Source organism: Mytilus californianus, unplaced genomic scaffold (assembly GCF_021869535.1).
Source record: "Mytilus californianus isolate M0D057914Y unplaced genomic scaffold, xbMytCali1.0.p SCAF_3, whole genome shotgun sequence".
NCBI classification, from domain to species: Eukaryota; Metazoa; Mollusca; class Bivalvia; order Mytilida; family Mytilidae; genus Mytilus; species Mytilus californianus.
The window spans coordinates 96792134-96818540 of NW_026262679.1; the positions used below are offsets into that span (position 1 = coordinate 96792134).

The 26407-nt window shown below is 31.6% G+C and overlaps 1 protein-coding gene across 8 annotated transcripts in view; it reads right to left on the minus strand.

Moving 5' to 3' along the window:
* Positions 1-26407, minus strand: part of LOC127733286 (unconventional myosin-IXa-like) — a 104768-nt gene that overhangs the window by 65836 nt on the left and 12525 nt on the right. For all 8 annotated transcript variants that reach the window (XM_052242640.1, XM_052242635.1, XM_052242639.1 and 5 more), the window contains exons 2-8: positions 19404-20409; positions 10086-10180; positions 6142-6204; positions 2819-2918; positions 851-966; positions 568-622; positions 174-251 (exon numbers count right to left, since the gene is read on the minus strand). In XM_052242640.1, the coding sequence (XP_052098600.1) occupies positions 174-251; positions 568-622; positions 851-966; positions 2819-2918; positions 6142-6204; positions 10086-10180; positions 19404-20273 (1377 nt within the window). In that variant the 5' untranslated portion in view covers positions 20274-20409. The remainder of the gene's footprint in view (positions 1-173; positions 252-567; positions 623-850; positions 967-2818; positions 2919-6141; positions 6205-10085; positions 10181-19403; positions 20410-26407) is intronic.

The window sequence follows — 26407 nt, forward strand, 5'->3', positions numbered from 1 at the left end:
CCTGATGAAGCTTGGTTTTATAACTTTAGCCAATAACCTTTAAAGTTAAGGAAAAATCCAAAAAAAATATGTAAAACTATTTTAGAAATTATAACTATTCAAGCTGGTATAATATGATATTACATAGAAAATAAAATGATTTTCACTGTATCTTGTATACATTTGTTATTTACCTTTAGAAGACTTGAAATGATTTGTACCACGGATTCTGTTTTCACTGTGACAGATTCATCATGATGTTGATCACCTTTCTACAATGGACAATGGTTAAAAAATTTTATAAGAAATGTTCACTGTATTAGAGAATTGCATGCATAATGTATAAATGTTACTGAAGAAAAATTCCTTTAAATGGAAGAACTACTCTGAATACTTTATAAAGAGAATACTGTAAATTCAGAGTAAATGCCAACAGCCCTGACACAGAAGGTTGCAAGCCAACAAAATAAGAAATTACCTTATAATTAGGGTACAGTAAAATGAAAACAGATTTTATTTAATTGGATCATACACTTTACATTAAAGAATGATTACAATCTTTCATTATCTGAAAGGAAATTTTCTTACTTTTTTGAATTCTACATTTCCAAGCAACAGAACGGCTGATAACACAGAAAATATTCTGAAAATAAAAAAATAAAGAAATATTACAACCTGGATAAGAAAAAAACATTTAACATACATAACAATCATGTTATCAAAAACTCAGTATTTTTTTCTTTGTCAAATTGACAAATGCTTTTTTTCATGTTTAGTCTTTTTGTCTCAAATTTTAGTGGTGATATTGGTGTGAAGTGTTTAGGTAACATTGGAGATGTGTTTGCTATTTTAGGGGTGAGTTTTAATTTACCTTTTCTGTGTTACTGTTGAAAATCCGACCATTTCCATAGATTGTTTTAACCTTTCAAATTCATATTTTTCATCTACTCTTTCTTCTTCAAGACCATCTAATATAAAACATTCACTCTACAAAACAAAACATTTGTTTAAATGCTGGAAACTTGATATGGACAAGTAATTGGCCCACAACAGAGAGCAAGATTTTAAAATATCGTGTTAGTATACTCTATTAATATTCAAAGTATTGGAAAATAACTCATTTTGTCAGAGTCACTGATAATTATTTTCCAAATCTTCTTTAAAGATGTCAGATAGTGAAAGCTAAGATACATGTATTTACACAAGTGTTGTTTTGTTGTTTTTTCTTCTGACTTACAGAAATCAAATTATGTATTGAGGAATTTTTGCAATCAAAATTGTGTTAATTCTATTGACAAATGAAAAGGATTATTTCATCTGCTGTCACTATGACACATATTTTTTACACATACTAATTAGAGAAATTTAGTACAAATCCAAAAAGATATTCTATCCACATAAACACCTTTGTATACAATACTTGAACCAAATATTTATTTATGCAATTTGTTGCTCATATCATTATATCGATGACAGATAGCTAGCTACATATATATAGAGTTGCGCAGAACTATTCTTTAACAATGAAGAATGGTCTATAATAAACATTTAAATATATGGAAATATATATGAAATGGGAAAACAATCTTTAAACAACAACATAACGTGCACAACCTAGATAGGTTTGTCAACTTTGTGTGAAGTACCAAAGATTGGGGTTGAAAACAAAATCTAAAACTATCTTTTAAAAAATTTGCTGAAAATGACTCAAGTCCCAAGAGTGAAATAAATGGAGAATGTGTGCATGGGACACAGATGATGCCCCCGCTTGCCAATAAAGTTATAAAGGGTCATAACTCCAGAAAGTTAAAAGTGACGCCACCCTAATTCAAACTTGATCTGTGTTTTATGGTAATAAGTATTGTGTATAAGTTTCATAACATTTGGTTGAGGCAAACTAAAGTTAGAGAACGGAAACCAATTTTGCGACGTACGTACGGACAGACAAGGGTAACACTTAATGCCCCTTTTAACTAGCAGGGAGGGCATAATAAAAATGAGAATGAATTCCTAAAACAATTCCATACTAGCAGGTGCACTACTCCAATATATGTGAAAGGGGTGAAAACTGTACGAGGAGCTGATTACACAAAACTAGTACACAACATCATCTTATGTAAATTTTGCTGGAAAATAATTAAGTTCCAGAGTATGGAGAAATGGGAAAAAATTTCTTAAACAATTTCATAGAAGTAAGTGCACAACTTGAGCATGAGTGCAATCTTTCTGTGAAGTTTCAGGGATCTGCTTTGAAAACTAAAGGATCAGTTGATTAAACAAAACTGGTACCATCTTTTGTAAATTTTGCTGAAAAATATCCAAGTTCCCATAGACATCTCCTTATTATGAGGTGTTGGGGACTATGTCCAACTCCACCAAAAATGAGGCAATTTGGGAAAATTTTCAGTGAAAAGGGTATCAAGTCCTAAAGCAAATATGTAACAAATTTTAAACACACAAATTGTGATATACAACAGACTAAATTCTTGTGAACATCTGAAGGAAATCATTTGAGAGACAATACTTTTGGATTTCTGAATTAAAGAGGGAAGTGGACTTATCATACTATGGAGGATTCATTTATATTCTGGGGAAACAATTTCGTGGAATGAGGAAAAACTCTATTTTCATGGATATTTGATTTCATTGTTTTTCTGAAGTCTGCATATTAGTCAATAGAAAATGTGTACTTTGTTGAACATTTGAATTTGTGATTTATCTTTACCCACAAAAATTGGTACCCACGAATAATAAAAAAATCCACAGCATCTCTTCTCTAGCCTAAACTTTACAATACTGTAGAGATTTTGTAATGGTTGGAGATAGAATTAGCCCTAACCTGTTTCAAATATGTATAATCCTGTGGCTCCAGTAGATGTAATGTTTCTCTCTCTTCTTCATCTGATCCAGCCAGGAGATAATAGAACACATGGTAATTTCTACAACGAAAACATGATATTTTGACTGTTATGTTTAGTAAAAGAATCTAAATTTTACAAATTTTTCATTTAAGGTTAATTTTTTCTGCTAACACATTTGAAGATCACACTTCATGAAATCTTGTGCAGTGAATACAAAAAATGAAATAATAATGACAAATACTTAATATTGACAAACAAACAGGTACAAAATATGAAATTAATCCAGGCACATTTCAAATCAAACATATACATGAAAAAATTAAACAAAAGCTGATGTTTTCTGTGAAACGTGTCTGTAACATCATATGACCATGGTCCAAGGTACTACCGGTAAAGAGAATATGATTTTTTTCGTATAGATGAAATTTTCATGAAATGTTTAGAGCTTCATGATTTCCCATGATAATATATATAAATTTTTGCCATATTGTGGACAAAATAAAATTATTACTATCCCTTATTCATTTATTCTTTCCTATTTTAGTGTAATATTTTACTTAAAGATAAAGTAGCTTCAATAAACTTTAAAAGACAAAAAAAATTACATTATGTTTTGAATAAATAAACAGTATTTTTTTTATTTTCTTTGCATTAGGTAGCAATACATAGTTAGGAAAAAACTTAAAATTGACACTCATAATTTTTCACCACCCTTTTTTCCTCCCCATCTAACAAATAAGGGTTTATATTTGTGTTATGCATGTGTATATTTATGGAAAGAGCATCTTCCATAGATTTGATTTCCAATAGTTACAATTTTGAAATATAATCTCTTTTTGGTGTAACCATAGCAACAATCGGTATCTATTTGATACAAATTATTGCAAAAAGGGGAGTGAAAATGTCATAAAAGTCTCCAAAATTTGGTCCAAAGGAGAATTCCAATCCATTTGAGTGATAAATGTCTATGGTACCTTTCCTGAAACCATAGACATTTATCTATCAAGAGGTGCAAAAAAAATCATATGCATTTCTGCTCGTTTTTCCATAAAATTGAATTGAAAAGATCGAGGGTCAAATCTTTGATAAACACTACAATAATTTCTGGACCTATGGGCGGTACGGATGTGAAAATACGGACTGTCAATAAGAAAAGTTGCTTATAAACCATGCTAAAAACAATCTAGAGGTTCATATAAACCCACTTGGAAGGCTATATCATTCTTCAACTATCTAAAAATCAATTTTATTGTACAATAAAATGCTCCGCAGGGCGCAGCTTGATACGACCGCAGAGGTGGAACCCCGAACAGCTGGGGCAAGTATGGACACAACATTCAAGCTTGATACAGCTCTGAATTTGGATTGTGATTAAATATTTGACACAGCATAGGTTTCTGACATAGCAATGAATGAATGTGGTCTAAGAATTTAAAAAATTTAAATTGGACATTCACCTATTATGGTCCAATATCCAAAATCTAAATACATGGTTAGATTCAGCATATCAAAGAACCCCAAGAATTCAATTTTTGATGAAATCAAACAAAGTTTAATTTTGGACCCTTTTGACCTCAATGTGGACAAAGTTGATAATGGGGCCCAAAAATCAAAAATCTAAATACATGGTTAGATTCAGCATATCAAAGAACCCCATATATTCAATTTTTGTTGAAATCAAACAAAGTTTAATTTTGGACCCCCATTTGGACCAACTTGAAAACTGGGCACATAATCAAAAATCTAAATACATGTTTAGATTCAGCATATCAAAAAAACCCTAAGAATTCAATTTTTGTTAAAATCAAACTAAGTTTAATTTTGGACCCTTTGGACCTTAATGTAGACCAATTTGAAAACGGAACCAAAAATTAAGAATCTTAATACACGGTTAGATTTGGCATATCAAAGAACCCCAATAATTCAATTTTTGATGAAATCAAACAAAGTTTAATTTTGGACCCTCAATGTGGACCAATTTAAAAACGGGGCCCAAAATCCAAAAACTTAATACATGGTTAGAATCAGCATATTAAAGAACCCCAAGAATTCAAGAATAAAACCCCATTAAAATTGGTCAAGAAATAAGCAATTTATACGAAGTATCTTCTTTTGCACAATACTGTGCAACTGAATATTTCTTGCTATTGTGCAATACTGTACAATTGACAATTTCTTGCTATTGCGCAATATTGTGCTATTGGATATTTCTTGCTATTGCACAATACTGTGCAATTGAAGATTTCTTGCTATTGCGCAATACTGTGCAATTGAAGATTTCTTGCTATTGTGCAATACTGTGCAATTGAAAATTTCTTGCTATTGCACAATACTTATTATATAATAATTTACACATCCTGTTTGGTGTGTATCTCCTACCATTTCATTATTATTTGCTTTTAAATATAAAACAGAAATAACCAACTTAAAATGGAAATTTTGAAAAAAAGAAAAAAAAGGAAAAAAAAAAAAAAATCCCCCCCCCCCCCCCAATTTTTTAAACCCCCTTATGATTCATCACCCCCAAACTCAATCTCAGCCTTCCATTTGTGGTAAGGTACCTTGCAGTACAATTTCAGAGAGATCCATACACTTGAACACAAGTTATTGTCTGGAAATTAAAAAAATTCTTATTTTTCGCCACTTTTTGGCCCCTTATTCCTAAACGTTTTGGACAATTACCCCCAAACTTAATTCCAGCTTTCCCTTTGTGATATGGAACCTTGTAGTGCAATTTCAGAAAGATCCATACATTTACACACAAGTTATTATCATGAAACTAGAAAAATGCTTGTTTTTTGCCCCTTTTTTGGCCCCTAATTCCTAATATTTTGAGACAATTACCCCCAAAATCAATCCCAGCATTCCCTGTGTGATATGGAACCTTGTGGTACAATTTCAGAGAGATCCATACACTAACACACAAGTTATGTCTGGAAGTTACAAAAATGCTTATTTTTGGCCCCTTTTTGGCCCCTAATTCCTTAACTATTGGTACCATAACCCCCACAATCAATCCCAACCTTCCTTTTGTGGTATTGAACCTTATGGTAAAATTTCATAGAGATCCATTCACTTAAACTAAAGTTGAGTGCGAAAACCAATGTGTCTTCGGACGACGCAGGACGACGCCAGACGACGACGCCAACGTCATACCAATATACGACCGCAAAAATAAAAACTTTCATATTTCAAAAATTCACCATGGCCAAAATGCGAAACTTAACTTCTAACTGTGTATTGCTACCTTAATAAAGGATATGAAACTGTACAAATTCCTTCAGAATGGAGACCAACTTACCTTTCATTTTTTGCTTGACTGACGATTCGTGATTTTTCCAAAAGATATTTCTCCACAATAGCTCTGTAAAAGATGAAGTATTAACTTATAATGTGTTTTGAATAAACTTAATTCATTAAGAAGGACTTTTATACACATTAAACAAACACACAGTTGTTCCTCAACATTTCATCATCCTGAATATGTATGATATATTTGCCACTGGATGTCGTATAAGGACTTTTATACACATTAAACAAACACACAGTTGTTACTCAACATTTCATCATCCTGAATATGTATGATATATTTGCCACTGGATGTCGTATAAGAAGGACTTTTATACACATTAAACAAACACACAGTTGTTCCTCAACATTTCATCATCCTGAATATGTATGATATATTTGCCACTGGATGTCATATAAAAAGGACTTTTATACACATTAAACAAACACACAGTTGTTTCTCAGCATTTAATCATCCTGAATATGTATGATATATTTGCCACTGGATGTAAAGCAAACAACAATCAATATTATCATTTCAGGTTAATTTACCATATTGCCCTATGGATTATTTAATCCTTCTGGTTCCTAATTAAAATAAAAGTTAAATATTTTTGTTTAGGGTAAGCACAGAATTTTGGATAAGTGAGGGCATCTACCCCTAAATTGAACAAAAATAGGTTTTGGCATATCTTGAGAGTTCTTGATATTGCTCAATCTTCAGTTTTCTGATTTTTTATTGTCTTTTGGAAACAGATTTGTTCCTCTTACTTATCATTTCAATTCCCCAAGCCTTGTATCTTTTTACTTTATACCATTATTACTGGAAATTTCAATTTTACCAAATCTGCACCCTGAAAACCTAGTATTGTATGTTTGGTAAGAGTAAATACATATATACTACTTACAGAAGGCTGAATATCAATTTAGTTTGCAATTCTAAACTTTCTAAGACAGGTTCTAGATAGCGCCAAACTAATCTTATTTTGATACATTTACATTTTAAGATAAAATAGGCCACATTAATCTTACTTTTATTTTTTTCATTTCAAAGATACAGACCCATTTTTTAATTCTGTAAACAAACATTTCCTTTACATTTTCGTGAAAACAATAATTCTGCTAACAACCAATTCCTTGCTTAGTTTTTCAAATAAAAAAATAACAAGCAGTATAAATCATTGTTAACTTATAGTTATTGAGTTTGGCAATGAACCAACTAAAGATATTGATGCATTATAAGATATAGGTATTCTGTCTGCAGGCTGTGATGGGAACAGTGAAATTGTTTAACTGCTAAAAATTGGTGTGATATTGAATTCATGAAGATAAAAACCCATTTGATGCACCTTGTCTTAATTTATTAAATAATCCACCAAAGATTTTTTTTAAATGAACTGCAGGACTGTGCACAGAGTAATTGTAATCTAGGACCAAGACTTTGTTCCATTTGTGTACTAATATACTGCATTTTTCCTTCCAACTAAGTAAGGTGGCTTAATTTCAAAAACTTTGAAATTTGAACAGGGTACTAATTTCTCATGGATTTCAATAGTACAGGTAACCATAAAACTTCCAACAAAATGAAATTTTCCAGGAACTTGAAGAAATTCTATACTGTAAAAAATTCAGAGATTATTGCGTGCATTTATTATTGCGATTTTGTCATTTTAGACTAAAATGCGATTTTAATTTTTGCGATATTGAGAAAAATCCTGTTTAATTCATATAAAAAATTTCAAAATGCGAGTTTAAATTATTGCGATTATAACCCTGTCGCATTTTTCGCAATAATAAAAACATTGCAATAATTTCTGAATTTACAGTAACCTTAAAAGTATTCTCAAAATTGGAACAAATGAAAATAAATGAATCCAAGTTACATGTATTAATCCTGTTACATAAGAACAATGGTTTAAAACTATTGAACAAGTACCCTTTGTAAACTGAAAGACCATAATCTATTGATCCCTAAAGTTTTAATGCACATTCGTGAACAAAGACTCTGACAAAATTTATTAACAAAACTGGTACTCCATTGCCCTGACAAACCACTGAATCATACAGTTTACTTTATGCTTTGTCACACATCCTCAACATGTACTAAATCAAATAAATTATCTGCTACAAAGAAATTAATTGACATGTAGTTGGGTTTTTTATAATTTTTAATTCATTTACAATGTGATTTATTTCATAGTGTATACTGATGATTTCTGTATTTCAAAAACTTTAAAAGAACAATGGAATTTATTTTCCTCACCCTTGACCTTTAACAATAGAGATAAGGATACAAAATGACATTACTGCAATTTTTTTCCCTGTCATACACAACTACATTATTTTGTATATTTTATTGTCAATCTGACCATTTTTTCATTCATTGAAACATTATACGCAGATAGTTTACTTCAATGCAATTCTTACATAAAAATAAAAGGTTTACACAGTTTACATCAATGTAATTTTAACATGCAAATTTAAATGTTTACACAATGAGATTATCCATAATAAGGATGTTATGTCTTACAACATCCTCGTAAAGGTAAACTCTTCCTTAAAGAAAAATCAACTTACAAAAAGTATAAATGCAATGAAAACCACCTTAAAATATATAAAAAGACAATGAGCTAATCTATCCTTCTTTTTCTTAAGTTTGTACAATAAGTTGTCTAACCTTCCATGTTCCACATTTTTTTTAGATGATTAGTTTAGCATAATTAACCTGTCTGATATTAGGGTAAGCCATGTTACTGATATACTGATCTATACAACTCTCTATTAAATATCTAAGCAAATGACAGACAGAATTTTTTCAATAATTCCATGTCTTCCAAACACCTATTGTATTGACATCCCCCCTACATGAAGTACTTCAATTGTACACAGAGTTTCATTGACTTTGATGCCAATTATAATAAAATATACCAATATTAATCAACATGCACAGAAAATAATTTGTATGTTGTTCTCAAGTTTTATTCTCACTATTTTAAATTTATAGTTTTTCACTAGCAGGGAATTTTAAATATTTGAAGGAGTCATTAATTCCAGCAAGGTATTGTAGATGTCTGTTAGTTCATACATATGTCAGTTTTTGTATAAAATTTTCAACCAAATACTGTTTTCATTCATTATAAAGACTTCAAAAAAACAAAAATGTTTCCGTTAGTACTTCACCGGTTCAAGTTCCGGTTGTCACTTTCACAATGTGAAAAAGTTCAAAACCATGTAAGAATTTGAAGACCTTCCAAGCAATATCAGGGCAAATCACAACCAATAAAAATGCTGTGGTGTACTTGACATGTAGCATGTGTTTATTTCCTAGTTTTATTAAGAAATGGTGCTAGAGTGATGTCTGGTAATGTTTCTGGTATTAAAACCCGCATACAGCAAATCCAACCAAGAGCATATTATCATCATTGCAGAGTGCACGTTTTGAGTCTTGTTGTTGCATCCACTTGTAAAGCGCTAGCTGAGATCCGGAATTTGTTTCATTCTGTAAGTCAGCTGACATGGTTACTCTTGGTTGATTCACAGCTGTATTGTTGACTTGCTGTGTCATTAAAGTAAACCCCATACCCATTTCCTTTTATTCATAAAGAATTTAAAATCTGGAAAGTTCACTGAAAGGATTCAATTTGAAAAAGTGATAAATATTTTTGAGAACATTTATGTATTCATCAGAACATTGAAAAGGATGTAGGTACCTGTAATTTACTAATAAATCTGTAGTATAACTTAGTGCAAGGAATATTAACATTATTATGATGAAGTAAAATAAAACAACTGCTATCAGTTATAATAGATTCCGCTCGTTCAAATTGCAAAACCTCAACAGCCCTGTTCGGTAATAACAGAAGACAAGCTACGCCACTGCTATATCATGTCAGATGTATTATAAGCATATCTACATACATTATTATGAAATAAAATCCTTTGTACAAATAAACCTACCCATGAACCATTCCATTTTCTTTGTAATTGACTTGTACAAACTTGCCAAATCTGCTGGAGTTATTATTGTGTACTGTCTTAGCATTACCAAAAGCCTGAAATAAATTCAAATACAATTTTAGCTTTTGTCTGGTAACGTTACTTTTCATTTGTGTAACTTGTTTCCCATAATTCTATGGTAAGGTTTTCCGTAGCTTTTTTTTTTTTTAAGAAAGTGATTTCACAGATTATACTTTTGTACCTAATGTTATGTAGCAAACAGCTATAATAACAACACATTTTACTTTATAATTTTCCACCCTATTTCATGTTTTCCATGTTGTATGTATACCTATTCCTCATACCTGATACACATGGATTCTTTATTATTTGTTTGGTACTGATTTTTAGTGAATTTGATGAGTATAAATACAGCACAATTTTGTTATCGAAGTCCAAATTTCTTTAAGGCTCAAATGAAGAAATGGCCAAAACCATGACATCAAGATTCAATTAATTTCAATTAATTTCAAAATTGCAATTTTTCCTCAATTTTCAAAAATTGTTGCCCACAAAAATAGCAAGACTGAAAATGGCCAGGCTTTCCTGTCTATGTGAATGAAAGGATAATCTATGGCAATGAGCTAGCTCGAGATATTAACCCATTGTTCAGTCTTCAATAACAGAAAATAATATACCAACTTCAAGTGTAACACAGCATTATATTCATTATCATTCATGTACACTAATAAAACTGCTGTTTCATTAATTTGGTAAAAATAGAAAATTGCTGAGGAGGAAAACAACTGTTGTGAACACCTTGGTGACTAGATAAAATTGAGAATGTAAACAGGGAATGCGTAAAAGAGACAAAACTCAACCAAAGAGTAGAAAACAGCCCAAGGCCACCAATGGGTCTTCAACACAGCAAGAAAATCACACACCTAGAGGCGGGCTTCAGCTGGCCCCTAAACAATAATGTATACTACTTCAGCACGATGGACGTCACACTAAACTCCGAAACATATAAATGAACCAAAATTGAATAAATGGGGAATGTGTCCATGGGACACATATGATGGGCCCGCTTGCATATAAAGTTAAAAAGGGACATAACTCAAGAACTGTAAAAGTGATTCTACCCAAATTTGTACTTGATCTGAGTTTTATGGTAATAAGCATTGTGTATACGTTTCATAACATTTAATTGAGGCAAACTTAAGTTAGAGACTGTAAAGGGGCATAACTCTAGAACGGTAAAAGTGACGCCATCAAAATTTGAACTTGATCTGTGCTTTGTTGTAATAGGCATTGTGTATATGTTTCATAACATTTGGTTGAGACAAAATAAAAATAGAGAACAGAAACGAAAAATTCAGCAATTTTTCAACTTGTAAAGGGACATAGAATAGATAACAGAAGAAACTTAGCAAAATGACAATAATTAACATAAATTAACAAAGGACTACTAGCAGTTACTGACATGCCAGCTCCAGACCTCAATTAAACTGATTGAAAGATTATGTCTTCATCATATGAAAATCAAGCAGAATCCCTCACGTAACGGGATAACATTTTTGGAAGCTGGGAAAAGCAAAATGACAGACAGGAAAGTGACTTCTTCGGTCCAGCAGGGATAACTCTGCAACACATTACTAAGGCCTCATATTGTGTAATGTATAAAAAAAACAAACATTGATGGAAGATATAGTTTTAACTATGTTTTCCTGAAAAAATTACCAAAATAATATGGAGAATGCACTAAAAATGAGGGTGTCTAGCTGACTCTCATATCAAATATTCAAGACTATTGAGTTAAATTGTATCTGAATTCTTACTCAGCTTGTCAAAATAAGAACCAAATGTTCAACAAGGCTGGATTATACTAAATGTAAAAATATCGATTGTTCAGGTTTTTTTATTTTTACCAGTAAATAATGATTGTCCATTGGCCCAGTTAGTGTCCAGTGCACCATGCCGAAACTTTTTTAAATTCTTTTACATCAACTATGTTTGAAATGTGGCCCTAACTGGAAATATAAGTCCTGCCTAGTACAAAAATGTCTGCAATGCTTGTTCGGTTCTTAATTTTTGGAGAGAAAAACATTAGTAAAATTTTTACCATTATATTGTATACATAAATGAATACTGAAATTTCTGTTTCTAATCTCACCTTCTTCACTGTAATATTTACAATTATACAAACACTAACAAGCAAACATCCGAAAAATGAACACAAATATATCCAAATTTCATCCATAAACCTTCAAAAGGGTTGAAAATTATTGAAAACAAAATTCCTTCTATCCTTGAAAGAATTTTTCCCCATGGATTTAATAAATTTCAATTTCCAAGATGTCATTCTCAAAATTTCGAAAAGACACAAGTCAAACAGTCTAACAGATGTAAACAAGAAATGACCATGTGAAAAAACTTCAAAGTTTGTTTTGATTTTTGCAAATTCCCCCAATACACAAATATGAATTTAATGTATTGTGTTGAGATAAGAATAAACAATCACATGACACAGATCTTTAAGGTAATAGCCTCAGTACCCTGTAGTCATATTTCACTGTCAAAACTGATACACATAAAAATATGTCACTGAATCAATCAATACTAGACTAACATCATTAATCTTGCCAGCTTTGGTTCATGCTTCTTTTTTTATGCAAATACATTGTCATTTCATTTCCTTAAAAAAAGTTCAGAGAAAGAGATTTAAAAAAAAAAATCTTTAAAATTATGATTATTTCTCACATTCAAAGATTACACAATTTCTATCATCTATACAATAGAATTGAGAATGGAAACAGGGAATGTGTCAAAGAGACATCAACCCGACCAAAGAGTAGAAAACAGCCCAAGGTCACCAATGATCTTCAACCCAGAGAGAAAATCCCGCAATACAATTGACAATGCATTCCTAATTAAACCCTCAAGTCAGGCTATCTAAACCATGTTCATGTTGTTTGTTGTTGTCTTTGTTTGTATGTCTGCTTTTTCAGAAAAGTCCTGTTTGTGGTTGGTGCTGTACATGTACATGTACTGTCAATATTTTTGGTTATTCCTGTCATCGTTGTATGTATCATCATGATCTTTTATTCATGTGTTTGAATGATTTTGCATAATATTTCTTTTCTAACACTCTGAATTTTGATACCATAAATTATATTTCATAATAAAGTTCTGCTTATAAATATAAACCACATTAATGTACCTACATTATTTTAATGCAAAACAAACATCTTTTAAAAGCATAAAACTCCTTTGGTCACTTGAGATTAAACATTTTTTTTCAAGCAGTAACTAATTCAAACATATATTGAAAATTTACTAGAAGTAAAACTGTATTTTAATTTTTCATGCTGAAAAGCGATTTTGCAGCAATTGTTCTTAATCGTAACTTTGCTTTTCACAGTAATGATAGTTGAAAAAGAATTTAAAAAAATACACCTATATAATCAGTAAACTCTAATTTTGGTCAAAATATGATTTTGATACCAATTCCACTTTGACATTTCAAAGAAACCAGACCTTTATGTTAAAGCACTTAGTAGAATTACACTAACCCAAATCAATATACCACAAATAGTATCCAATACCCCAAGGGAATCTATAAAATATCATATTCAAATCAAATCCGATTTTCCATGTACATATCATGCATAAATTAACTGAATTTTGTGACTTTCAATGTGTAAGGCTTGTATGCATCAATGATTCAATGTGAATAAAATACATTTTGAATTTACATGTAAATATGTTGATTTTTTCCTTCAATTCAATGATATAACTGTGTGGGTTTATCGTGTTTATTTTATATTTGAATCTTCAATCACTGACAGATACAAATGATTTAAAAAAAAATATAATTAAAGTATATGTGTATACTATAATGCAACAAAAAGTAGAAACTTAAACGAGTCTGTATTGATCACTTAGAATCTATATATATATACAAAAAAATGTACATAAACAGTCGTCTCCCAGAAATTTTTGATAACATTCTGATCAACATACATGTAGCCTTTGAAGTAACATCTTCAGTCTTAAAATTGTAGCATCTGGGTAAATAATTATCAAAAAACACAACTTTCATGGAAATACCTTTCATTAAGCTAGCTATAGGCTTAAGGTATACATAACATGCTGTTTTCATTTTTTATACAGCAGCTGTGTAGGTCCTATCACTATAGTCCATGGTAAAACCCCTCCTGACCTAAGTAACAATAATGTGATGTCCAGTTGTAGGATACATTCATGTTACAGACACAAGTTAGGTTCATTGTTCAACAAAAAAGATTGGTTCAAAGTTGTTCAATCGAATAAAAGCAGGAGATTTATGAAACTGATGATACATTCTAAAATACATGTACATGTACACGTAATACCAAATTATGTATACATGTCTGTTAGTGTGGTTTCTGGGGATTTGGATTTTTTTCCCCATGAGCAGCAATGTTCAACAGGAGCCTGAGGTTTACTTGGCTGGCTTCTATGGTGGTGAGCGCATTTTATCCTGTTAAATTCAAAATGTGTCTCATCATTCATTTGTCATTTGTTTGTACATATTGGGTTTTGGGGTTTTTTTTTTGCTTTTTTTTTTTTTAGGCAAGACATCTTTTTGAGTCACCTTTCATTTGTATATATAATAATGCTTATTCTGTCAGCAATATGGGTTCAAAAGCAACAGAAGTAAGACATTTAAATTCACATGGTTTCTGCAAGATTCTGGAACAGTCATGCCGCTATTGCACAAAGAAAATTTCATTAAAAGCAGGAGGCAAAAGGGATAAAATTGTCAAAGCTAAAGGGACAAAGGATTTATGATGAATATCAAGGGGGAAAAGCTGCAAAAGGAAGAAGACTAAACCCTATTTCTTAAATTGTCTACTCTAGGGGTACCACTAAATTTATACCGTCTTAAAAAGGACAATTTCTAAATATGAAATAAAAAAAACAAACAAGAGTTTCTTGCCACTGTGATATAGCTGAGTCATGACTTACAGATTAAACCTTTTTACAGCATTTGTTCAATGCACGTGTACATGTAAACTACATTTGTACTGTGTAAATGTGCATGTAGGTAAAATTTCAAATTTGAGACAGGTAAAAATTCTAACCTGTACAATCTACAACATAACCTTATTGTTTTGACAACATCTAATTATATGGCCTACAGGTAAACAGAACATCATTTTTCACTATTCTAGCAATAAGAAATTCATAAACAGATGCCCTGAATACCATTATACACACACCATTGTTAACCATGGATTATGTCAACTTTTATTTATGACTTATGACATGTTGTTAGTAAATGTAAAGAAGTCAGGTGTGAAATTATGAATTTGTTTTTTTTTCACATCCATTAGATTTCAATATCATTGTACATGTTACTATTTTACGGTGGCTCTGCGATTTCTACTCATTTTGAATTCTTTTTTCTAGCTAGAATGAAGATGATATGACATTTAATTTCTAAGACTAATATTAATTGACCTAAGAAATTTAGGTTTGAAGGAATTAAGTGCACCAGTATTATTCAGCCAGGGCTGCCACTAGTCCTCCAATCATGCCGTCAGATATCAGAGCAATTTCTTTGATAATCTTTGCATGTAATACATAAAAAGTTACTACATTGGACCAACACAATTTTAGTTTACTAAAAATAAACTAAGACATTTCAAAACTTTCTGATGGACAACTACATGTATGCAACCTCAAAGCATCTGATCAGCAGAGATCAACCTGTGCTCCAAATAAACTTACAAAGCTCTTAAGTGTTGATTACATAGGTCAGTGATATAGAATTAGGGGTTTATATTTGAATGGCAGACACCCACACAGACAGGTGATTATTTATTTATTATCATACATTAAATACATATCAAAAGATTTCTGGTACATGGACGATATGTCAATACACATATGTATTCATTTTTTAAACTAAAATAAGTAAAACGATAACTTCTCAGGTACAAAACGTACATTTGCAAAACTTTACTTTTTTAAGAATTAATTACCTACATGCATATTTACTTCTTTATGAAAATACATAGATTTTTCTAGTCGAACGACCCATTCTCAAAGATAATATATTAATATTATACAGAATTCCCAAACATCTCATGATCAATTGACCTCAATAATTCTGATTCCCACATGACCTCATTTATGCTTTACAAACTTCCCAAATTACCATGCATTTAAAAACACTTTTCCCACAACATTCTGATACAAGAGTGCACACACTGAAATGTCTCGCCTTCTTTACTAACCGTTGATTTTATGTTGATACATGTAGTCCTAAATATAAAGCTGAACTACAAGTAACACATAAACTTAACATGATCCAAGAAAATGAGGTCAAGGTCAGATAAACCAAACGAGAAATACATGTACACCTTACAATCATTCAATAAACCAAACATAGTTGACCTATTGCTTATAGTTTCTAAGAAACAGTCTTAACAAAGAAAACTTAACATTGACCAATGAACCATGAAAATGAGGTCAAGGTCAGATGAACCATGCCAGGTAGACATGTACACCTTACAATCAATGTATGCATTAAATATAGTTGACCTATTGCTTATAGTATCTAAGAAACAAACTTAACCATGAAAACTTAACATTGACCAATGAACCATGAAAATGAGGTCAAGGTCAAATAAAACCTGCGAGACTGACATGTACATCATAAAATATTTCCATACACCAAATATAGTTGACCTATTGCATATAGTATTAGAAAAAAAGACAAAAACTCAAAAACTTAACTTTGACCACTGAACCATGAAAATGAGGTCAAGGTCAGATGACACCTACCAGTTGGACATGTACACCTTACAATTATTCCATATACCAAATATAGTAGACCTTCTGCTTATAGTATCTGATATATGGACTTGACCACGAAAACTTAACCTTGTTCACTGATCCATGAAATGAGGTCGAGGTCAAATGAAAATTGTCTGACGGGCATGAGGACCTTGCAAGGTTTTTTTTACTAAATATAGTTATCCTATTACTCATAATAAGAAAGAAATTAACATTACAAAAAATGTTGACTTTTTTTTCAAGTAGTCACTGAACCATGAAAATGAGGTCAAGGACAATGGACATATGACAGACGGAAACTTCGTAACATAAGGCATCTATATACAAAGTATGAAGCATCCAGGCCTTCTAGCTTCTAAAATATAAAGCTTTTAAGAAGTGAGCTAACGTCGCCGCCGCTGGATCACTATCCCTATGTCGAGCTTTCTGCGACAAAAGTCGCAGGCTCGACAAAAATCAACATACAAATACAGATACTTATATATATACTTTGACCTATAATGGTTTACTTTTACAAATTGTGACTTGGATGGAGAGTTGTCTCATTGACACTCATACCACATCTTCTTATATCTATGTACGTACGATACATGTATTACCTTAACTTTTGTTTTCACTTTTGAAGCAATTTAGAGCATTGTGAAAAGCTTGGCATATGGAATAGACATCTTTCTACTGTGGAAGAATGTATTTGTATGTAGAGCATTAGATGTCTTTTAGATGTTTTTGTATGTGATTGGGTTGCTGTCTCACAAACCTATACCCCACATCTCCTTAAATTCTACCAAGCGCAAAGAAAAATCAAATACAGGCTAGTCTTATTATCAATCCTTGTGCTAAAACCATACATTTGTAAATGTTATTGCAAGTAAAGAAAACATTATTATAGTTATGCACAAAAATGCATGGTTCAAATTAGTAAATTCAGTTCATAATTTTCCTTTTGCATATATATATTTGAGCAATTCTCCATACATGTACTAATCATTCCAAATTTAAGAATATTACACTATGTGCACGACTTTTTTAATCTGATGGTGTCCTTACAAACATATATATATAAATCACATTAAAACATAATTAGCCTAACTTTGAAAGAGGAAATAGATTTGGTGATAGGAAAAGATAACTTCCTTTCAGTTAGCTGACTTTAGTAAAAGTAAAATGTGTCATGTGAGTAACATGTATGCAAATAAATCATGAGGATACAGTATGTGTATTTACTTTTCTTCAAAAGTGACGTTCAATGTTTTAAGACAAAAACAAGGGATTTCCCTTAAACAAAAGCTGATCTATATACATGTACATGTATGTAAGACAATCTCACTACAAGATAAAGGATATTGTATAACCTTCAATTAAAGTATCACAAACTCTATTGGTAAAAACTGATTTGTATTAAAGTGTTGTTTGTCTTTGTTTGATTGTCTGGGGGTTTTATTCAGGAGAAGCTGTGTGTTGATGCTTGATGTCGTCTGATATACTGTGCAATAACTTAAGCGTTTCCTTTCATCCCTTTTGATATATCATAATTATAATCAAATACATGTAAACAAAGCACAATATTTTATTCTTTATTCATGTTATAGGCAAGGAAAAGACAAATCAACCATTTCCAAATTATTACTTTGATATTGAATTTTACTCCTTATAAAAGAGATATTCCATCACTTGAAGGGTAACCCTCATCTTAAAGAAATGAATAGTTCAATCCTGTTGCAACATATGCTGCAGTTCTCTACTAATACTGCTTATTAATACTATCTGACCAATTCTGGCTCGCCTCAAAATAAACATATTTTTCATGACATTGAGCCAAAGAACTTTTGAATGGATATATATATTTAAAAAATGTTTGCAAAAGAAGATAATCAAAAACACAGTGCAATACATTTAGTACGGTACTACCCATCTTTAAATCTCTAAAATTTAAGCCAGCTTCTCAAAGTCATATCTAATGTCATTGTTTGAAGGCATCAACTGTCCATTTCACTAATTCCCAGGAATTTTGTCAATGACTGTTTTATTGGATGTCCAAATTTAATTTGACTTTTGAAATTGTTAAAATGAAAGTACATTTTTGTAGTTAGATGGGATGTCTTGTGTTGGTTGACAGTATTTGAAGTGGTGTATTAAAGGTCAACATCCTCTGGAGTGAGTGAATCTTCTCTGGTGGGAGAGCTACATGTATGAAAATCAATATAAAATGAGGAACTAGTACTGTGTATGTATGAATAAAAAGAAATGTGGGTTTATTTAACAGCAAACTATAGCTAATAACATGATGTGCAGGGGTATCTATAAAATTCTGCCCTATTACTTAGAAAAGTGTCTATTCATAAAAATAATTATTAAAGTTTTTAAATATTCTACTACACTGTGTATAATATTCATTCTAATATGATAAGGCAGTTATACCCGCATCTTGCTACATCAAAAAAGTGTCCTATCATAAAAGAGGATACTACATAATACTGCTTTCAAAATACAAACCTCTAAAACAGGGCCTGCACCAAGAATAGTCTGTTCAACTCCACTGCCATGGGCTCCTTTCTGACTTAAGGCTGTCAAGTGATGTAATAATAAGTTGTTTGTTTCAGTTTTGCCAGATCCAGATTCGCCAGATATTACTATACACTGATTTTTGCGTTTCCGTAACATTGTAAAGAATGCTGTGTCCGCTATTGCAAAGATGTGAGGGGGCAGTTCCCCTAATCGTTTGTTCTGATACATTTTAACATATTTGGGATTGTAAATTGGGAAAAATTTAAATGGGTTCACTGCTATTAATATAGATCCTACATATGTATAGATATTTGAATTCTGAAATCGTGATTTAACGTTGTCTAACAATGTCCGCTCATTTAGATCAGGAAGGTTGCACAGATCTGAATATTCCTTGTTACAAGTTACTTGTTGTAGAAAGCTAGTTAAAAAGGTTTCTATTGCATTTAATTCTTGTGAACATTCCCTCCACGACAACGTCCGATCAGGAATTTCCAGATCTTTTTTTCGTATGTAAAACCTATAACCAGTTAATCCAGAAGTTCTATCAATTGCACTATTCATTATTTTAGGCCACATGAGTTGTATTCTGACAGGTGTTTCAGATGGCTCCAATCTACGTTCTTTACATAATTGACCGGATGAGGAGAAAACTTCAGCTAGTTCATAATTATTAGGGTCCCCTAGTCTCAGTTTAAGGCACGCCGCTGCTACAATATCCGCAGAACATGTGGTCTTCTCTGCTTCTATTGAAGTGTACTCATCTGTGCATAACTGTCCTGCATAAACGCGGACCATGTACGTTTCCATACTCATCCTACGGACAATCCTAACACTTCCTTTCTTTGAAGCAGCCATTTTTTTGTATTCCAGAATGCCTTGTTTTATATATAAAGTATATATATATTTAGGTTATTGATAATGCAGCAGGAAATAGGGTTAAAGCAAACAAGGGAGGATAATACCTCTCCTGGCATGGTTACAGTTAGTCAACCTGCAATGAGAAAAACAAACACATGATGGAAATGATATTTGAAAGGGCTAAATAGCATGACAGTCTTCAAGTTACTGTAAATACAGTATTATATCGATGTTTTTATTATTGCGAAAAATGTGACAGGGTTGTAATCGCAATAATTTAAACTCACATTTTGGATTTTTTTATATGAATTAAGCGAAATTTTCTCAGTATCGCAAAAATAATAATCGCATTTTGGTCTGAATTGACAAAATCGCAATAATAAATGCACGCAATAATTTCTGAATTTACAGTAGATATTAATAAGTCATAAGTTGTTTATGATTGTCGTCAGAGAGTACTTACATCTTCTTGGGTTGTGCTGTATTTAATAAAAATGCACTTAGCTAACCCAATTAAAAGACTTGAATTAATGTACCTAGAAATAAAATTAAACTACAGAAAAATTTGAAAAAACGAGACAGCTATTGCAGGAAATAGACTTTAAAATGTTTAAAAACCAATGAGGTAGATTTTGTTTTAATAATTTTCTGTAACCGGTTGTTCATTAAGTTTTTTAAACACAATTGACAGGAAGAAGAAAAACTGTTTCCTTCCAGTTTTAAATCCTTTAAGAATCAGTAATATCATTTACAACAGGTTAATAATTCAAGTTTTAAATGTACACATAAATGATATGGCAGAGATCAGAAAAATGTTTATAGGATGAGCCTTTAAAATATTTTTTTACATAAGCATTTACAGTTGAAAAAGAAAAATATTTAAAAATTTTATACCTTTTGCACTCAATTTGCAGTAGTGGCGGTACTTATATATATATAATTATTTTAAAATAGAAATACATATACATGTACGTACATGTATTTCAATAAATTGGAGAATGTGTTCATGGGACACAGATGATGCCCCCACTTACATATAACGTTATAAAGGGACATTACTCAAGAATGGTAAAAGTGACGCCACCCAAATCCAAACTTGATCTGAGTTTTGTTGTAATAAGCATTGTGTATTAGATTCATAACATTTGGTTGAGGCAAACTTAAATTAGAGAACGGAAACCAAAAATTCAGCAATTTTTCAATTTGTAAAGGGCATACTTCTAGAATAGTAAAAGTGACAACACCCAAATTCAAACTTGATCTGCATTTTGTGGTAATATGCATTGTGAAAAAGTTTCATAACATTTGGTTGAGGCAAACTAATGTTAGAAAACAGAAACCAATTTCTGGACGTATGTACGTTTTAAATGTTCAGACGGACAAGGGTAACACGGCTGAGACATAAAAAAATGTATGTATCTTTATTCTATGGCAAAAAAAAAACAAAAAAAAACTTAATAATAGTCATGGGTAGAAATTTCAATAAGGAACATATTTTACATTATTGTAGTAATTAAACCATTTTTAAGATGTTCTGGCCACTGGCTTTCTACAGTTATCTTTCTTACCTACATGGTAGACAAGTCACTTTTCACTTTCACAATGCATTTTGATGTTAATTATAGTCTTTCAAAATTACACTTATAAGAATTACTTTCCAAAGTGATATACTATCTCAAAACTCAAGGTTTATTCTGAGAAAATCAAGAGTGATGCTGGAAGTCGAAGGGTGATGTTAAAAATTGAAGGTAGAGGAGCACTATATTTAATAAAATGCTTCGCTGGGCGCAGCTTGATACGACCGCAGAGGTCGAACCCTGAACAGTTGGGGCAAGTATGGACACAACATTCAAGCTTGATACAGCTCTGAATTTGGATTGTGATTAAATATTTGACACAGCATAGGTTTCTGACACAGAAAGAATGTGGTCTAAGAACTTAAATCTTTTTAATTTACCTATTATGGTCCAATGTCCAAAATCAAAATACATGGTTAGATTCAGCATATCAAAGAACCCCATATATTCAATTTTTGTTGAAATCAAACAAAGTTTAATTTTGGACCCCAACTTGGACAAACTTGAAAACTGGTCCCATAATCAAAAATCTAAACACATGTTTAGATTCAGCATATCAAAGTACCCCAAGAATTCAATTTTTGTTAAAATCAAACTAAGTTTAATTTTGGACCCTTAGGACCTTAATGTAGACCAATTTAAAAAACGGGACCCAAAATTAAAAATCTAAATACACTGTTAGATTTGGCATATCAAAGAACCCCAATAATTCAATTTTTGATGAAATCAAACAAAGTTTAATTTTGGACCCTTTTGACCTCAATATGAACCAATTTGATAGCGGGCCCACAAAATAAAAAACCTAAATACATGGTAAGATTCAGCATATCAAAGAACCCCATATATTCAATTTTTGATGAAATCAAACAAAGTTAAATTTTGGACCCCAATTTGGACCAACTTGAAAACTGGGCCAAAAATCTAAAATCTAAATACATGTTTAGATTCAGCATATCAAAGAACCCCATATATTCAATTTTTGTTGAAATCAAACAAAGTTTAATTTTGGACCCCAACTTGGACAAACTTGAAAACTGGTCCCATAATCAAAAATCTAAACACATGTTTAGATTCAGCATATCAAAGTACCCCAAGAATTCAATTTTTGTTAAAATCAAACTAAGTTTAATTTTGGACCCTTAGGACCTTAATGTAGACCAATTTATTAAACGGGGCCCAAAATTAAAAATCTAAATACACGGTTAGATTTGGCATATCAAAGAACCCCAATAATTCAATTTTTGATGAAATCAAACAAAGTTTAATTTTGGACCCTTTAGACCTCAATATGAACCAATTTGATAGCGGGCCCACAAAATAAAAAACCTAAATACATGGTAAGATTCAGCATATCAAAGAACCCCATATATTCAATTTTTGATGAAATCAAACAAAGTTAAATTTTGGACCCCAATTTGGACCAACTTGAAAACTGGGCCAAAAATCTAAAATCTAAATACATGTTTAGATTCAGCATATCAAAGAACCCCATATATTCAATTTTTGTTGAAATCAAACAAAGTTTAATTTTGGACCCCAACTTGGACCAACTTGAAAACTGGGCCCATAATCAAAAATCTAAACACATGTTTAGATTCAGCATATCAAAGAACCCCAAGAATTCAATTTTTGTTAAAATCAGACTAAGTTTAATTTTGGACCCTTTGGACCTTAATGTAGACCAATTTAAAAACAGGACCCAAAATTAAAAATCTAAATACACGGTTAGATTTGGCATATCAAAGAACCCCAATAATTCAATTTTTGATGAAATCAAACAAAGTTTAATTTTGGACCCTTTTGACCTCAATATGAACCAATTTGATAGGGGGTCCACAAATAAAAAATCTAAATACATGGTTAGATTCAGCATATCAAAGAACCCCATATATTCAATTTTTGTTGAAATCAAACAAAGTTTAATTTTGGACCCCAATTTGGACCAACTTGAAAACTGGGCCAAAAATCTTAAATCTAAATACATGTTTAGATTCAGCATATCAAAGAACCCCATATATTCAATTTTTGTTGAAATCAAACAAAGTTTAATTTTGGACCCCAACTTGGACCAACTTGAAAACTGGGCCCATAATCAAAAATCTAAACACATGTTTAGATTCAGCATATCAAAGAACCCCAAGAATTCAATTTTTGTTAAAATCAAACTAAGTTTAATTTTGGACCCTTTGGACCTTAATGTAGACCAATTTAAAAACAGGACCCAAAATTAAAAATCTAAATACACGGTTAGATTTGGCATATCAAAGAACCCCAACAATTCAATTTTTGATGAAATCAAACAAAGTTTAATTTTGGACCCTTTTGACCTCAATGTGGACAAAGTTGATAACGGGGCCCAAAAATCAAAAATCTAAATACATGGTTAGATTCAGCATATCAAAGAACCCCATATATTCAATTTTTGTTGAAATCAAACAAAGTTGAATTTTGGACCCCGATTTGGACCAACTTGAAAACTGGGCCCATAATCAAAAATCTAAATACATGTTTAGATTCAGCATATCAAAGTACCCTAAAAATTCAATTTTTGTTAAAATCAAACTAAGTTTAATTTTGGACCCTTTTGACCTTAATGTAGACCAATTTGAAAACGGAACCAAAAATTAAGAATCTAAATACACGGTTAGATTCGGCATATCAAAGAACCCCAATAATTCAATTTTTGATGAAATCAAACAAAGTTAAATTTTGGACCCTTTGGACCTCAATGTGGACCCTTTGGACCTCAATTTGGCCCAAAATCCAAAAACTTAATACACGGTTAGATTCAGCATATTAAAGAACCCCAAGAATTCAAGAATAAAACCCCATTGAAATTGATCAAGAAATAAGCAATTTATACGAAGTATCTTCTTTTGCACAATACTGTGCAATTGAATATTTCTTGCTATTGTGCAATACTGTACAATTGACAATTTCTTGCTATTGCGCAATATTGTGCTATTGGATATTTCTTGCTATTGCGCAATACTGTGCAATTGAAGATTTCTTGCTATTGCGCAATACTGTGCAATTGAAGATTTCTTGCAATTGTGCAATACTGTGCAATTGAAAATTTCTTGCTATTGCACAATACTTATTATATAATAATTTACACATCCTGTTTGGTGTGTATCTCCTACCATATCATTATTATTTGCTTTTAAATATTAATCAGAAATAACCAACTTAAAATGGAAAATTTTAAAAGAAAAAAAAAAGGAAAAAAAGAAAAAAAAAGAAAAAAAAAAAATCCCCCCCCCCCCAAATTTTTTGAACCCCCTTATGATTCATCACCCCCAAACTCAATCCCAGCCTTCCCTTTGTGGTATGGTACCTTGCAGTACAATTTCAGAGAGATCCATACACTTGAACACAAGTTATTGTCTGGAAACTAGAAAAATGCTTATTTTTGGCCCCTTTTTGGCCCCCAATTCCTAAACATTTCGGGCAATTACCCCCAAACTCAATTCCAGCTTTCCCTTTGTGATATGGAACCTTGTAGTACAATTTCAGAAATATCCAAACACTTACACACAAGTTATTGTCATGAAACTAGAAAAATGCTTGTTTTTTGCCCCTTTTTTGGCCCCTAATTCCTAAAATTTTGAGGCAATTACCCCCAAAATCAATTACAGCCTTCCCTTTGTGATATGGAACCTTGTGGTACAATGTCAGAGAGATCCATACACTTACACACAAGTTATTGTCTGGAAGTTACAAAAATGCTTATTTTTGGCCCCTTTTTGGCCCCTAATTCCTTAACTGTTGGTACCATAACCCCCAAAATCAATCCCCACCTTCCTTTCGTGGTATTGAACCTTATGGTAAAATTTCATGGAGATCCATTCACTTAAACTAAAGTTAGAGTGCGAAAACCAATGTGTCTTCGGACGACGCCGGACGACGCCAGACGACGACGACGACGACGACGACGCCAACGTCATACCAATATACGACCAAAAAATTTTCAATTTTTGCGGTCGTATAAAAAGCCTGTGGTGATCCCTAGATAGGAAATTGATATTCCCAGTAACCTCACATCATTAATCAAACTTTCATTCTCAAAAGCTTCATTAAGACTGAAAATTCAACAACTTATTCTAAATTCTAAAATAGCTAGGATCCTATTGCTTTGATGTCTAAGAAAAGTCAAAGGATTGAGGGACCATAATTAAATCAATATATCCTGACCTGTATTTTGGTACAATACATTTGTCCTAAAAGTATGAGTTAGAAAATATTCATAATATTTCTTAATCATGTTAATGGAATCTTTTTAATGCAGGCTCAACAAATATTGATTGATTACTGGTTGCTTAACATCCACTCAAAAAAATATTTGTGGGTCAGCTGATTGTATGACAAAAACATGAAATTTAAACTTTTGTCTTAGGTAACAGGACTGACACCCTTTCTAATTAAAACTACAAATGTATATTTACTATACAAGTGATAACAATAATTACACCCTTTATTTAAACCAAACTCAGCCCAGAAGGAAGAGACCCTCTTTACTCCTTGCATTAATCTTTGAACTTGCAACTTCCATCA